This window comes from Colias eurytheme, chromosome 5 (assembly GCF_061535395.1).
Source record: "Colias eurytheme isolate Ceu_HAF_F1 chromosome 5, ilColEury1 Martin Lab GWU primary, whole genome shotgun sequence".
NCBI classification, from domain to species: domain Eukaryota; kingdom Metazoa; phylum Arthropoda; class Insecta; order Lepidoptera; family Pieridae; genus Colias; species Colias eurytheme.
In genome coordinates this window covers 739,857-756,533 of record NC_142984.1, presented here as the reverse complement: position 1 = coordinate 756,533, position 16,677 = coordinate 739,857, and the positions used below count along the sequence as shown (strand labels likewise).

General features: G+C 37.3%; 1 protein-coding gene across 1 annotated transcript in view; it reads right to left on the bottom strand.

Moving 5' to 3' along the window:
- Window positions 1-16,677, bottom strand: part of LOC149908234 (protogenin A-like) — a 92,475-nt gene that overhangs the window by 4,051 nt on the left and 71,747 nt on the right. The window contains exons 4-19 of the mRNA XM_090101671.1: window positions 14,277-14,421; window positions 12,689-12,754; window positions 12,217-12,400; window positions 11,405-11,545; window positions 9,158-9,322; window positions 8,720-8,792; window positions 7,690-7,881; window positions 7,202-7,375; window positions 6,640-6,813; window positions 5,716-5,836; window positions 5,189-5,332; window positions 4,201-4,319; window positions 2,762-2,925; window positions 1,785-1,890; window positions 945-1,093; window positions 530-650 (exon numbers count right to left, since the gene is read on the bottom strand). Of these exons, the coding sequence (XP_089957797.1) occupies window positions 530-650; window positions 945-1,093; window positions 1,785-1,890; window positions 2,762-2,925; window positions 4,201-4,319; window positions 5,189-5,332; window positions 5,716-5,836; window positions 6,640-6,813; window positions 7,202-7,375; window positions 7,690-7,881; window positions 8,720-8,792; window positions 9,158-9,322; window positions 11,405-11,545; window positions 12,217-12,400; window positions 12,689-12,754; window positions 14,277-14,421 (2,238 nt within the window). The remainder of the gene's footprint in view (window positions 1-529; window positions 651-944; window positions 1,094-1,784; window positions 1,891-2,761; window positions 2,926-4,200; window positions 4,320-5,188; window positions 5,333-5,715; window positions 5,837-6,639; window positions 6,814-7,201; window positions 7,376-7,689; window positions 7,882-8,719; window positions 8,793-9,157; window positions 9,323-11,404; window positions 11,546-12,216; window positions 12,401-12,688; window positions 12,755-14,276; window positions 14,422-16,677) is intronic.

Sequence of the window (16,677 nt, the reverse complement as noted above, 5' to 3'; positions counted from 1 at the left end):
ATACCGCAAGATTTAGTGCCACATGTCGGATATAACAATTTTGTTTTGAGTATATTTTTTTATATCTGATTATAAATATGGTTGGGTAGGGTTGGTATGGGCATTCAATACGAAATTATAAGAAGGTTTTTGATGAAATAAACAAAAAAATATACTATACTAGCGGTCCGCCCCGGCTTCGCCCGTGGTACATAATATTTACGTTTTCTCTACATAAAAACCATCCTCGTACTTCAAGGAACATAATAAAAAAAGAATTATCGAAATCGGTTCAGCCGTTCTCGAGTTATGCGCTTACCAACACATTTTGCGATTCATTTTTATATATAACTAGCGGTCCGCCCCGGCTTCGCCCGTGGTACATGTTTACGTTTTCTCTACATAAGAACCATCCTCGTACTTCAAGGAATATAATAAAAAAAGAATTATCGAAATCGGTTCAGCCGTTCTCGAGTTATGCGCTTACCAACACATTTTGCGATTCATTTTTATATATAAGAAGAAGATTATTCAATTAGTGTTTACTTACCCAAATGGAAGCCAAAGTTATTGTTCGGATTCGGAGGTATGTTCAGTACCTGGTTTCGCTTGCCCACACCCGCGAGGGATACCATCACGTACACGGGCGACTTCGGATCTAAGTCCGTTAGCTATAGAAAAAATAATATAATAAATAAAAACTTTTTTTATCATAGAACAAAATCACATAGATTCAAGAAAATCAAAAGCATACAAACACAATTATAGCATATAAAATACATAGCTTTTTCATAGATTTAGGCATCGTAATTAGGCTATGTAAATTCCTGTTTAATTTTCGTTTCAATTATTTATTTAAACTTTTACATTTTGTTACAAATATTTTGAATCTGCCACCGATTCGGTCGCTCCTGGCAAATGAGCTTAAAATGAAATCTTCGTTTCTTCTTAACTAAACCACACACCTCAACACTAGAGTCAGTGACGTTAACAGCCCGCCATGTCTCAAGAGGCTGCGTGATGTTCTGCGCAAATCGCACCACTCTGGGGCCAGCACTGTTCCAGAACACACGTACTCCCGCGCTCGTGTACTCGTATTGGAGGTCCTTCGAGTCTGAGAAAAAAAAATTATAACGTTTTAGAGCCGATTTTTCAATCCTTGGTTAAAATTTATCCGTCCAATAAAGTATTACACGAACATTTTAAAATGTCACCTGTAAACTGTCAAATACGGACAATTAGAATACATTTTTGAAATGGTAGTTTAATACGTTATTCGATGAATAAGTTTTAACCAAAGATTGAAAAATCAGTCCTAAATATAACTTCACTAGTATAAGAAAGAAAATACATAACACAAGTACATATAAACAATAGTAAATGTGTAATAAAAATTTATTCAGTCTGTAACTAAATTCAAAGCTTGTATGTGTACACGCTAGTGCAAACCATTTCGCTATCACTGTAAAAGTCACTGTTTCTGTTAACATTAAGGGCCGATTTTTCAATGCTTGGATAAAACTTATCCGTCCAATAAAGTATTACACGTTAATTATAAAATGTCACGTAAACCGTCAAATACGGGCAATTAGAATACGTTTTTAAAATGGTAGTTTTATACATTATTCGACGAATAAGATTTAACCAAGGATTGAAAAATCAGCCCTAAATATAACTAAAATATGGTGCAACCTAACCAAAATCAGTATATTTTAAGCGTCTAAGTTCAGAAATTGTGTTTTCATAAATCACTTCTACGATATTTCAATTAAAATAGCTTGTATTTACAAATGACGCTTATTTACCCAGTTCGACTCCCTGCGCGGGTATGGTGAGCACGGGACTGTGCGCGTACGGTTCGTACCCCGTCACTATCACGTACGTCGGCTCCGTCGGGTCTATGCCGTTTATCTGCAAATAAATATATACTTAGTAAAGCAGTCATGTATTAATTATCTCGGTGGTTTTAAGGATCCAAACTGGGTAAAATGTTGCTGCGCAGCTTGCAATGTGAACTAGCGTATTGCATTGTATCTCGTCCTGGAGAAGGCAAAGGAATGCAGATTTTGCGACAGAAACTTCGCCGCCAAGCTTCTAGACGTAGAGTGGCTAGTTGATGTCTTCTCTTGTTGATCGTGGTAGTGGGCGGGCCCGCCCAGCGCTGGGCCCACACTCACCACTGCGCTGGGGCCGGCGGTGTGCAGCGCGGCCCACAGCTCGACGGGCAGGCGCAGGCGCGCGCTGTGCCGCACGGTGTAGTTGCCGCGCGGGCCGGCCCAGCGCTGGGCCCACACTCACCACTGCGCTGGGGCCGGCGGTGTGCAGCGCGGCCCACAGCTCGACGGGCAGGCGCAGGCGCGCGCTGTGCCGCACGGTGTAGTTGCCGCGCGGGCCGGCCCAGCGCTGGGCCCACACTCACCACTGCGCTGGGGCCGGCGGTGTGCAGCGCGGCCCACAGCTCGACGGGCAGGCGCAGGCGCGCGCTGTGCCGCACGGTGTAGTTGCCGCGCGGGCCGGCCCAGCGCTGGGCCCACACTCACCACTGCGCTGGGGCCGGCGGTGTGCAGCGCGGCCCACAGCTCGACGGGCAGGCGCAGGCGCGCGCTGTGCCGCACGGTGTAGTTGCCGCGCGGGCCGGCCCAGCGCTGGGCCCACACTCACCACTGCGCTGGGGCCGGCGGTGTGCAGCGCGGCCCACAGCTCGACGGGCAGGCGCAGGCGCGCGCTGTGCCGCACGGTGTAGTTGCCGCGCGGGCCGGCCCAGCGCTGGGCCCACACTCACCACTGCGCTGGGGCCGGCGGTGTGCAGCGCGGCCCACAGCTCGACGGGCAGGCGCAGGCGCGCGCTGTGCCGCACGGTGTAGTTGCCGCGCGGGCCGGCCCAGCGCACCCGCACCGCGCTCGCGTTCAGCGTCTCGTAGCGCAGCTCCTTGAAGCGCGGCGGACCTGCGAACAAATTATAAATAAATGATAACTCAGGATCACTCACACTCACTCACGCTCACTCAGGCTAACTCACGCTAACTCAGGATCACTCACGCTAACTCAGGACCACTCACGCTCACCCAGGCTGACTCACGCTCACTCACGCTAACTCACGCTCACTCACGCTAACTCAGGATCACTCACGCTAACTCAGGATCACTCACGCTCACTCACGCTAACTCAGGATCACTCACGCTAACTCAGGCCCACTCACGCTCACTCAGGCAAACTAATTGAGCGTGAGTGAGCGTGACTCACGCTCAATTAGGCTTACTCACGCTAACTCAGGATCATTCACGCTCACTCACGCTATCTCACGCTCACTCAGGTTAACTCACGCTCACTCACGCTTACTCAGGATCACTCACGCTAACTCAGGATCACTCACGCTCACTTAAGCTCACTCACTCTAACTCACGCTAACTCAGGCTAACTCATGCGAACTAACGCCCACTCACGCTAACTCACGTCAACTCACGCCCACTCACGCCAACTCACGCCTACTCACGCCAACTCACGCCAAATCACGCCAACTCACACCAGTTACTCTTTCACGCAAATACTACTGAACCGATTACAATGAAATTAAGCACACATATAGAGGGTAACTTGGATTTTGGATTAACACATAGGATAGGTTTTATCCCGGAAATGCCATGGTACGGGAACGATGCGGGGTTTCCTTTGAAAAAGTGGGCGAAGCCGCGGGCGGAAATCTAGTTCTTTATAAATATAAATTTATATTTATAAAGCATTTGAATGCCATAAAACCAAAAATATCAAATTTAAAAGTCAGTATTTCATTTTTTCCAAATTTCCCTCAAATAAAATGTGAAAACGCAACGAAACATTGATGACACTGCTTCGATCACGCGGCTATGCGCACGCGCTGCACGAGCGTCCTGTAGACGCTATGCTTTAAATTCCGTAAGATCGTCGTGAAATATTAATATAAAAACACGCGCAGACAACTGGGTTTCCGCGCCCGTGATTGTACAACGTACGATAAAACGTACTTCGGCGACCCAAAATTAAAAATAAAAGTTTATAAAGTCTTTTTTTATTCAATCGTTGCATTAACAGTTATTTTGCCTCTGTGTATGTTGTGTGTATGTATTTGTATTATGTGTCAAATGTTTGATATTCAAAGTTCATGTTCCCGATTAAGTGTTGAAAGTGTGCAGTTGAGTGTTAAAAGTGAAAGTGTCATGAAAGTTAAGAAAGTTATATCCTTACCAGCAGGCGCAGTATGCACTCTATACGGCGACGAGAAGGCGTTGGAAGCGCGGACCTTAACACGCACCTCGTACTCGCTGTCCGGTTGTAGGCCCTCGATTGTGGCGCTTGGTTTTTGGCTAAAACAATGGGTATGGGGAATAAATATTATAAATTATGTGTGATGGGTGTAGTCGATTATTTTTTTGAAAAAAAAAATTGGTTGTCTGTAAAGTCGGTTTACTGACGATAGTTGAACGTGACAACGTCCGATTGTGCTTCTTTGTCGCTCGTTCCACGCTCTCGCTTGCACTTCAAGCTTTACAAGGAACGCCTCAGAGCGAGGTTACGCCGCATGAGTCATGTTTTTTCATGCGTGCAGCCGGCTCTATCGAATTATAAGACGTTGTCACGTCAACAATAAATAGGCGCACAGGAAAATAATGGTATGCGATAAAAGATCGACTTTCCAAAATAATAAAGAGATCGAATTATTAGTATTAAGAGGAGGCTCCCTAACATAATTTCTGGCACTGAGAGACCGGTTACGGTACTAGACACAGCCGTAATAAAGTTGAATATCGCGTGCGCTCTTTGATCGCGTTCGAGCTCGAAAAGTAAGTCTCAATTCTTATTTCGTTTATAACTAAAGTAATAATTGATCTAGAGAAAAAATATCTTGGGAATTGGGATTCTATAGTACTCTATTTTCTTACTGTTAACATTTATTTTAGACAAAGTCCAAGTAAATCTTTAAAAAAATTTAATAATCCTTAAAAAAGGCATAATTTTTGAATAAAAAATGAATCGAGCGAAAATGTTACAATTACGTAACTGTCTTGTACATCGAAAGAAAAAGACTCAATAAATATAAATATAATATAATACTAAAGTTCCATTTTGATTGTATGTGTGCCTGTTTCAGAATATTAATGCAAATTCACATAAAATTTACGGAGCCTCCCCTAATATTAAGCCTTATTTTAGTTACTAATAATTATTGACCCACCTTTCCTGACACTCATCCTTGCCATCTACCCTCCGCACGCACACCAGATACGCACTGGGGGCACCTTCACACCGCCACTGTAATGTGAACCCGTGTTCTGATACTTCCCGGGCTTCCAAATCGTAGGGGATCGCTGTTGATTCCCTGTTGAAGGAATAGTTTGTAAATATAAGAGGTTTTTTTTTTAAGAATAGAAATAGAAAAGAAGCATATTAAGAAGAAACATTTGATCACGAGGCGGGATTCGAAACCGCATCTTTTTACAACACCTAGGAGTGAATCCGGCTTTTTTCTATTCTTTTAAAAACTTCTCATTTATAATGCATTAATTTTAAATATTTAAAATAAAAAATTAAATGTTATATTCTTTGAGTATCTTTTCGCATGTCACAGATGTTTACAATTGGAATTCTGATCCATAGATCCACGTTTAAATACGTTTAAGTAACATCGATATCTACAACCAGCCTTAATAAAGACCACTAAGCCATTCGTCCACGATGGCCCATTGGCGACCAGACCCTCACCAATCGTCCGTGTCCAGGCCAGCCGTGTCTGTACTGCTCCACTCTACCAGGGAGAGGTCCTGCCGGAGCCACTCCAACGTTCTCGAACCGAGCACTCGCACGTATTGGTGGGAAGATGGTTCTGGAAAAGGAAAGATTGGTAAATTGGTACTTAGTAGAATAAAATCGTATTTAATTTATTACTTACTAGCGGTCCGCCCCGGCTTCGCCCGTGGTACATATTTACGTTTTCTCTACATAAAAAGTAAAAACCATCCTCGCACTTCAAGGAATATAATAAAAAAAGAATTATCGAAATCGGTTCAGCCGTTCTCGAGTTATGCGCTTACCAACACATTTTGCGATTCATTTTTATATATAAGAAGATAAGTACACTGACAATATTGCGCTGTGTTGTTTGAATATTCCTTAATTTCACATAACCTTATAATAAATAAGGAAAACTAAGTTAGTGTACAAGACAGTGAAAAATAAAATAACTTGTAAATGTACTTAAGCAGATTTATAAAGCATACAATACACATGTATACCTTAATCCATACTAATATTATAAATGCGAAAGTAACTCTGTCTGTCTGTTACTCAATCACGCCTAAACTACTGAACCAATTTTCATGAAATTTGGTATGGAGATATTTTAATACCCGAGAAAGGACATAGACTACTTTTTATCCCGTGAAAATGACGCAATCCCACGGGAACGGGAACTATGCGGATTTTCTTTGACTGCGAAGCCGCGGGCGGAAACCTAGTACTCCATAAATTACAACTTAATAGTGTACCCCATTGCTTTTATGTATCACAAGGCATACATTGAACATTTCTTTAATAATTTTAAGCGACTCCAACAAACATTCAATGAATTATAAAGCTTTTAATAATCTTTTCACAGAGCAAAATGGTTATCCTCTTTCCACAACCCACCTTGAATAGTATAATTATACACGGCTCCATCCAACGTGACATTCGTCACATTACCACTCGGTGACGTGTCATTAGCGAGTTGCAGGATCCACTGCACCACACCAGGAGTATCGAATGCGAACTGTCTCCAGGAAACAAGGATACCGTCCTCTTGTTTGAGCAGTTTTATTGGCACTGCAAGAAAAATATGATGAAATTAGTTAGGATTTATGGGTATAGCAGTTTTATTGACGTTGCAGGAAGAATTTAGTGGATAAAATCAGTTAGGATTGATGGGTAATTCTGGTTAAAAAAAACATGTGTGTAATTCACACGTGGTAGAAATTATACTTTCAAAAATTAGCTTCAAGGGAGAAGAATGTAAAATTTACCACGAATATAAGAAACACCGTATAATGCTTCCTATCTCATTTTCTCCCGCATTAATATGAATTTTATGTGGCTATCTCTTTTTAATCTTTTTCGTTTCATCATAGACTTTTTACCCACTTTTCGGATCTATCAAAATTTCAAATATTTTAAGTTGCATGAAATGCTACACCAAAACAGATGCATTTCTCACCCCCCTGCCCCATACACACGACGCTCTCCGACATATCGCTGGCCACGTTCTTATTGGTCGGTAGCGGGATGTACGCGCGCACTTGGAACTTGTACGGTGTGAGCGGTTCCCGGAGTTTCACTGTTTCTTGCGTGTTCGTGTGCGGTTGTTCGGTGCGCATGTTGCCGGGCTTGTCTGGAATATATACGAATATAAATGATTGTAGAAGATAAGATAAGAAGTCAAAAGGTTGTTAGTTATGTAGAAGAAGGTTGTTACAAAATAATCGAATATCCCGATGATAAAAAGAGATTTTTATATTCAGAACAACGGACAAAGATTCTTTAAAACAGTAGCTATCAAGTTTCTTGCCGATGTTTACGTTTTCCCGCCATAAGAACCATCCTCTTACTTCAAGGAATATTCAGCCGTTCTGGAGTTATGCATTTTGCTATTCATTTTTATTAGATAGATTTATCCCATCCCAAAGATTTCCCATATCCACCCACCTCTCGGCGCCGAGTCCACAGTGTAGGCGATGACCTGACTGGCGGCAGGGCTCCAGCGGAGCGCCACGGCGGCGGGGCCGGCGGGCGCGCACTGCACGCGCTGCGGGGCCGCCGCCCCCGGGCCCGGCACGCGCAGCTCGCCCCATTGGGACGCTAGCGATATACCGTTTGAGGCGAAACATTGGTACACGCCTGGAAGGATTCCAAAATTAAATATAGACATTGAGGTATTATTACTAGAGAGGACGAACAAAATCTATGCGACAAGCGCGGCGGCGCGGGCCGGCTTGTGAGTCATACACGTTGTAGATATTCTGCCTCTTATTACTTATAAATTAAAACCAATCAATGTAACAAATAAATCTTGTTTATCTTATTAAAAAAATATGAATAAACTTATCAATAAAACCAATCAATGTAACAAAAAAAAATTGAGTTTAAGACGATTGACTCTAACTCGTGTTAAGTGTACTAGCGATGTCCTCTCTAGTACGTAGTACATGTAACTCAATGAATATAGAGCTGAAATATTATGTGAAAATCTCTATGGAGTTTCTTGCCGGTTCTTCTCCGTATTGCTTTCCCAATCGGTGGTAAATGTTAAAAAATGTTATGACGTTTCAAAAGTACTTTAAAAGAAGTCTAATTGAATAAATAAATGTGTGTGTTTTAGTTTATCTAGAAATTGGTACACGCTAGTAAAAGATTGTTCGATTGTACCTTAGATAGGCATTAAAATAACTTTTTTTCTAGTATCTAGCCTAATTAATAATAACAGATAGTTTCAAATAATGTAAAATTTATGGCTTATGGTATAAAACATTTAGATTTCGAGCGGAATATTTTAATTCATAAGATACAGAATTAACGTAAAAAAGCGGAACGTTCGACACAATCAAATGCTTTCCAATAATACAGATAACGTAGTCAGTAAAAACGAAAGGTTTCAAAATCTGATAAATTAACTTTAAATGGTCCTTCGAGACAGATCTTACAAAAAGAGTTATTTTAAATCAATAATAATGTATACCTGCATCTTCGGAAGTAACACCACTGATTACTAGCTCGATGCGCGTGCGGTCCGCTGATTTTCGTAAATTTATCTGCAAAATAGGGATTCATTTATAATACCCATTGTATTTAATTCTGCTGAAATAAGTAAGTAGATGATGATCTAGGTAAGATGGTTTAATGTTAACCAAGAAGAAAATAAGATTATCAGTTTAATAAATATAATTTTATGTTCTTGTATTTCTGCTCATTAGTATAAGATTTGAGAGTAAAATGATTTAAAACAGAGAACATTAAAGATACATTTGAGAAACAAATAACGAGATAAAAATAAATATAAAACTTTATGAAAGACCCCCATCAGATAATGCTTTGTTTTCAGCACATTCATACATATTCGGGCTTTTTTTAATTAATTCTTAATCTTTATAAATATTTTCTCTATTCAAGTACCCACCCTGCCAGCCAGCTGCAGCAGTTTAGCATCCTTGTACCACGTGATCTTTGGTGCAGGAGTCCCTCTGGCCGTGCAGTTGAACCGCACAGTACTGGCCCTCATCGCCTCCTTGGAGACAGGTGGGAGGGTGATCATGACCGGCTCCGTGTAGGTTACGTTGAAGGTCTATATTAAACATTAAGGATACAATGATTTCATGATTTTTTTGAGGTTGTTGGTTCGATTCCCAGGGCAAATATTTGTATGATGAACATTGATGTTTGCTCTATGTCTGGGTGTTAATTAGCTATATGAGTGTGTATTTAAAATTATATATGTATGTTTATCAGCCATTTGGTTTCCATAACACAAGCGAAAAGATTAAGGGAAAGTTCGTGTGAAAAATGTCCTGAAATATTTATTTATTTATTTTTACGAGGAAAGCCGTAAATTGCGGTTATACGAAACATCTAAAATCTAAATGAATTCAAGAAATTTAAATCCTTTTTGATAGATTTTGGTTAGAATAAAATGAAGCACATGTGCTAATGCAAGGCAATATGGCTATAATCTTCGACTCTTATATGTAACAGACATTAATCTATCACATCTTTGTAAACGTTCACATACTATATAGATTTCAGTAACTAATTTTTAACTACAATTTACATTACTTATGTATAATAACATAGAGACACCATAGAGCTGAAATTAAACAATTATTTTCGGGTCTTTAAAACTGGCTGGTTATACCTTTTGCACTTTAGGTATTAACATAAAAGCAGGAAAATGTAGCTATGATTAACCTTATTCATTTGGGACACTTTGTTGAAAATTTCCTATTTATAAAGCGCTTTACATAAAGAATTGACAAAGTATCAAATTCGTATCTCTCATAAATTTTCCTTTATGGAGGAAATAATAAACCGCGCCGTAATTGATACCTACGACATAAAATTAAACTTACGACCGAAATTTTGAATCTCAACGCCCCATTATTGGCTGTAATTTGTAAACAATTTCAATGAAAACTTTAAAAAAATTTTAAAATTACATTGCATAAATTTAATACTTCAGTCCAGTGAAAACCGGGTCAAACATCAAGTATACTCTAGATTTTTTTTAATCAATAATTTTTATACCATTTAAATCCAGTGAAAGCAGGGTGGAACATCGAGTAGATATTTTATTCAGTAATCGTATAACCTTCCTCTCAATTCCAGGAATTCGAGGCTCGTAAGTCGGTAACTTGTCAGAAGTTGGCAACAAAAATAACAGGAAGCAAGGAAACTTTAGCGAACACAATTATTACAAACATTACGGAAAGATCTCCCGGCGGTAACGTTCCGCGTAAGGTACATTAATAAGAATTAGAAATCGTATTTATTTTTAACGAGGCCCCCTCGAGGCCCGGGACCTGTTCTTACTGGGAAACATTTTTTGAGACAACTTATTTATGACAAGCTTCTACCCGCGAATTCTACCCGATAAACTATAGTAGGAAAAAACTCTAATTTTAATTTTGGCTTGTGAAAACTGAGTATTATTTGTATAAACGGATGATGATAAATCTACACAGACAAGTAAAAATTGTTGTTTTGTTTTTGAGCTGGAAATTTCAATTGGAAAATTTCTAACGAATAATTTCACACGGAAGCACTTAGAAATAAATCATATGTAAATATTTTCCAATACTATTAGTTATACTATTAGTTAAGGTGACTTAAAACCTCCCTTATTGAAGTCGGTTAATAATTCCCGCGAGTTTATCACAACTGTTAAAGTAACAATTTACATAATTACCCGGGATAACATTTTACCTTACGTTCACAAAGCTATCTGAATGATAAATTTCTTTTTTGTTTAACAATTTTGGAAGAATTTTGCGACATTTTACCGTGGGATATTATATTTATAGGTTCAGGAGTTTAGTTACGTTTTGCAAATTAAGTTATAAATTATAATGTACGGAATCAAATATGTAAAAAGAATAAAGGCTAAGTAGGGATATGATATTTATTACAAACCTTTTTAATAATTTTACCAACGATTTTTTTTTATAAGCCAGGGTGCCCTTTGTCATATTTTCCATATTTTGCCATATTTTCCAACGCATAGAATTGCACAATAAAAAGTAAATCTTATCCTATTTTTCTCCAAACTGATATTATCTTCAACACTGTCCCTTCATTTTTTTTTTAATGCAAAACATATTTCATCCTCAGAAAAAAATCCCTTCTCTAACTTCCTTTAAATCCCTTTTCATACCTTAACCACATCGCTCCTCCCCTCCACGGAGCAGGAGTAGACCCCAACCTGGTCCTCATCCAGGTTGACCAGCTGGAGCACCTCCTCGCTGCTCTCCAGCTCACTGGTCCTCCCCCCGGGGGGTGTTAGCTCCCAGATTAACTGGAATTTTGGAAAAGATTAATTACCTACAAAAATAAACCATTCTACTTTATGACACTATCCCTACTAATATTATAAATGCGAAAATAACTCTGTCTGTCTGTCTGTCTGTCTGTTACGCTTTCCCGCTTAAAGAGAGGTTTACCTCTCAACCGATTTTGATGGAATTTGGCACAGACAATCTTTAGACCCTGAGAAAGAACATAGGCTACCTTTTATCAAGCCAGTACTTTATAGACGCCGAAAAGTACAAAGAAATAGCAACAAAGTATCCAGATTTAGAAGTAGATATTACCAAGCTTAAATGTAACACTGCAAAGCACTTAAAGAAGGTATTAAAGTTTCAGAAAATGTTCTAAACAATTCTCCATTGATAGTGTAGTGTAGTTGTTATGATTGTCTCCAAATTTCAAAATGAGAAGGTATAAGTGAATCGATAAATGTAATAAATATAAAATAGGCATTTTTAAACGTTTCTAGTGCAGAAAATGCTCGTATTATAATATATTGAAGTTTAAATGTTATAGATAAAGTATCATTTTATTCTTGAAAAATATAGTTCCTTGACTATTATTTATCTATAAGTAGTAAAGATAGTACTATAATTCTTCGGGAAGATCGCATGCCGGACACACGCGTCAACCTAATCCAGTTATTTAATAAATGTATACCTTAGGTCTTGGCCACCCTGTGACAGGACACGCAAGTTTCAAGTTACTCCCTCTTGGCCTGGCCACTTGTGCCTCATGCTGCACTGGCAACAGCGCCGGTTCCTCATCAGACGACTCTTGGACTTCCACCCGACCTGGTCTGCTGTATTTCGTCTTGTCCGCGTTTGTGTTTGTTGCTATACATCTGTTGCATTAAAATAATAATTATTAATTTTTAATTGATCGATAATTGTGACAGCTGATTTTTATTATGGGATATTATTAAAGAGTTTACAATGATGGTAGTAAAGATGATGATCTTGAAAAATGGAACAAAAATTATTATCAATTATGAGCTTAAGAATTGAATACAATATGATATATCCCAAAACAGACATATTTAAGAAGAACAATCTCTATGCAATGATTATTATTATAGCATTAACAGCGTCACACTTTTAATCAATAACAATAATTGAGAAAAAGCCCTTACTTGTATACTCCAGCATCTTCTCTCGTTACGTCTGTTATCAGCAGCTCGTGCTGTAGCTGATGATATCTGTAAAACAAAGCATTTTTTAATTCATTTAATTACATAATTGTATAAAAATTAAACTCGCTACAACATTTCAACCGTATGAAGGTGCAATCATATTAGAAAGCTGAGATTTGATAGGTTATTTTCTAAATAATCAAATGCAAGATAGCGTTTGTAGGGAAAAAATTTCTAATTCTGTTATTGTTATCAAAATTGAAGAAACGAAACTAAAAAGGGAAAAACTTAATAACTAAAAATTATTTTATGAAAAAGTCCCAAAACCGATAGAACCACACAAGTAAACTGTTGATATGTTTTATTTCAAAAGCATTAAAAAGTTAACAATTCTGTCACCATCAAACCTCAAGCGTATCTAGTTTAGGAAAAATGTCTCGAAAAGAAACAAAGTCCTAAGTAACTACGTGATTAGAATATTTAGTCTATTGTTTAAGCAGTAGGACACATTAGAAGTCTTACTAGACTGAAACGTAGTTTACTAAAAAGAAAACCTTTCAACAAAGTACCACAAAGTTTTTAAAATAGAAAGCTTTAGTACTGGAGCAAATAGTTATTAAGTAATATGATCAGTGACTGAAAATAACGAATAAATTAAAGAAATTCCAACAAATATAATAATAATTGAATAATAAAAATTAGAAGCTAAAACAGAAACAGATCTTTTTCAATTGATAAACGAATCTTGTTATTCTATGCATAAAATATCCTCTTTTTATGATAAAACTAATTTATTTACTACACCCAAAATCAATAGGATTCCTGAAAATGAAGAGGTATTGTTACATCAAAGGTTTTTCTTCGTAATACGGAAATTTTTGAGAAACAATTTTAGGAATTTAAGGATATGAGAAAGAAATGGTACAATGTTTGAAATGTGATTGGTTAATGCCGATTCAATTTGAATATTAATAAGACCATACTTTATAATCATTTAAGCACTGTGAAACTCATATGACTATATCTATACAAAGCTGAAGAGTTTGTTTGTTTGAACGCGGTAATCTCAGGAACTACTATAGTCTGATTTGCAAAATTCTTTCGGTGTTAGATAGCCCATTTATCGAGGAAGGCTATATGATATATATAATTACACTAAGACCAACAGGAGCGGAGCCATGCTGGTGAAACCGCGAAGTCGGTTATAACCTGCATAAAAATAGCTTGAATTATTTAGTATTTCACCTTATATTATAAAGGAAGGCATAAACCTCTAAGCCCTAAGCTTTTGGCAAGTGATCCCTCACTCATCGAGATCATCCATTGTAGACCAATGACTAAGCTAATCTACAACTAAATTAATAATGATACAACTCTGTTTACGCAATATAATTGTGTCAAGTCTATCCCTTTGTTTATATTTGTTTTGTCTGCGTGGCAAAATTATTAACATCTATATTATAAAGAAAATATACCGGCAGAATTGAGAACCTCCTCCTTTTTTTTGAAGTCGGTTAAAAAACAATTGTTAGGACATCTTAAGCTTTTCAGTATCATACCTTTCTTCGGATGTGTTTTAGTAACTTACCTAGGATTTTCTGGAAGGGTTTCTCCATTCTTCTTCCACGTTATAGTGGCGGGAGGACCTGAACCGATGCTGCAGGGAATCGATAGAGGCTGTCCCAGCTTCGCCGTTACATCATCAGGTTGAGATGTAAACAGTTTGTCCATATCTGTAATAGAATTTAAGTAGATTAACTTTTTATTTTTAGTAGACATTCGTTACTTTTGTATAGTGCTTTCTTCATCAGCCCATATATGTACCCACTACAAGGGCCTTCTATGAGAGTTTAGGCCATAATCCGCGCTGGCAAAGTGTGAATTGGCAGATTTATAATAACGATCGAAAGAGTCTAACAGAACATAATTTTTTATAGACATGATGCTAACCTAATGGATTTATTTTTAAGGGAAAGTCAATATAATTGACAAGTCACCTAATGGAAAGTATTGAGTGCCCATTTTCACCCACAAAACCAGTGGCATTGTGAGAGTAGCCAGCGTTTGAAAGGTATTTACTATTTTGTACGTCAGTAAATATTTTTGGTAACATTGGGTTTATACCTACACTAAAATTGGCTTCATATCTTTGAAATCGTGTAACTGATAACTATTAAAACAATTCTAACTTAAAAATATTTTTTATATACTTTCAATCCTTCCGTGCCTACATGTTCTAGTTTGCGATTTCAGGGTTGTTAATATATGTCGTTTGTGTCAAAAGCAAATTGCTAATTGAATTTAAGATAAAAACAGGATTCGATGGCTTTATTGAACCTATTTTGGCAATAATGAGGGTTCGATCAAGGTTCGATCCTTGGTTCGATCCCTAGAAAAAATTAGCTGGTTACGAGTTTTGTTTTCTTATTGTATGTGGCCACTCAATACTATTAAAAGTATCTTAGATGGCTAAAATGTATTAGGAATGTCGTGATAAAGTTAGTTTATTTGTTTATCAAAGGTCTTGTTTCTAAAGTAGGAACAAACTTTGCTTAATCTGGATCAACATAAGCAAACGCAAAATTATCAAAAAAATTGTAATTAAGAAGAAAAGTTATAATAGAAAAAGTTTATAATAATACCTATATTGGAACATGAAATCGTCTACTTTAAAAAAATCATTAAAATTTACACATTTTACTTAGGTAAATTTTTACACTTTTGCATTAATTATTTAATCCTTTTAGTTAATTTGCTTTTTGCATTTAAAGTATAAAAAATGTTTTCGTTGAATGAAATGCGTTCGTCCATATCAACTAATTTAATTAAAAATTCAAATTAGTAATAAACATAAATTGTTTATTGTTTACGTTTTACACAAATAGTACACACTAAGTATTTTAAAAGCATTATGTGGTTAATACACCGATGTAGATGTTTTATTCTTTTAAAAATATATGTCACTAGCTCAAAAGATCAGATAGAAAATTTTCTAATTTTCTACGTCTTTCACGTATTACCGGACTTGCAATAAGTACAACTGCATCTTAGAATGAACTTAGCACAAATTATTTGGATTTACTAGATAACAACAACACACTAATAACGCTCTAAAGAGAATCCGTATGTTACACAAAGTATTCCAAAAGACCGGGTATTGTTCTTCTGGTGGAAGTCATTTCGAAAAATACCATCAATAAACACAACGAAATGAGTTTTACAGGGTTTTTTTATAAAATAAAAAGGTCTAATCACGTCCGTGTTTTCGGCTATTAAGATGCAATATTAAGTAGAATTGCATGTCACTGCAGATGTCCATACTAATTAATTTAATTTAAATTACTTAGCAATAAAACCAAAATGTTTATCGTTACAGAGATTTATTTATAGCCATTTAAAATACGTAAGTACAATAACGTTTTTTGTTTATAAAGTACAAATCTAAAAAAAATTTAAGACTTTACTTCACGCGTTTTACACAAAGATACTAACTATATCTGTCGAGTCAGCTGATGTAATATATATCATCTTTGTTAGGTAAGTTTTAGTTTGGAGTTTATAATGTTTAAAATAAATATTTTTATTTCTCATGTGCGAGAAATATAAATATTTACAATACATATTTCACGCTCAACTTCTCAGTGATAATGTATTGCATATCTTCTTATATATAAAATTCTTGTGTCACAATGTTAGTCTGCATACTCCTCCGAAACGGGTGGACCGATTCTCATGAAATTTTCTGTGCATATCGGGTAATCTCAGAGAATCGGCCAACATCTATTTTTCATATGTACCACGGGCGAAGCCGGGGCGGACCGCTAGTAATAATATAGTTTTGTGGTTAAACATATAATACCATTAATACTACTAATCCTACTTATAAAAACGTGATAGTTTACGTATTGCATAATGATGAAATAGCTAACCCAATTAACTTCAACAGGGACACCACAGCGACAGCTTTTTACACGCTTTATATTAGCTTC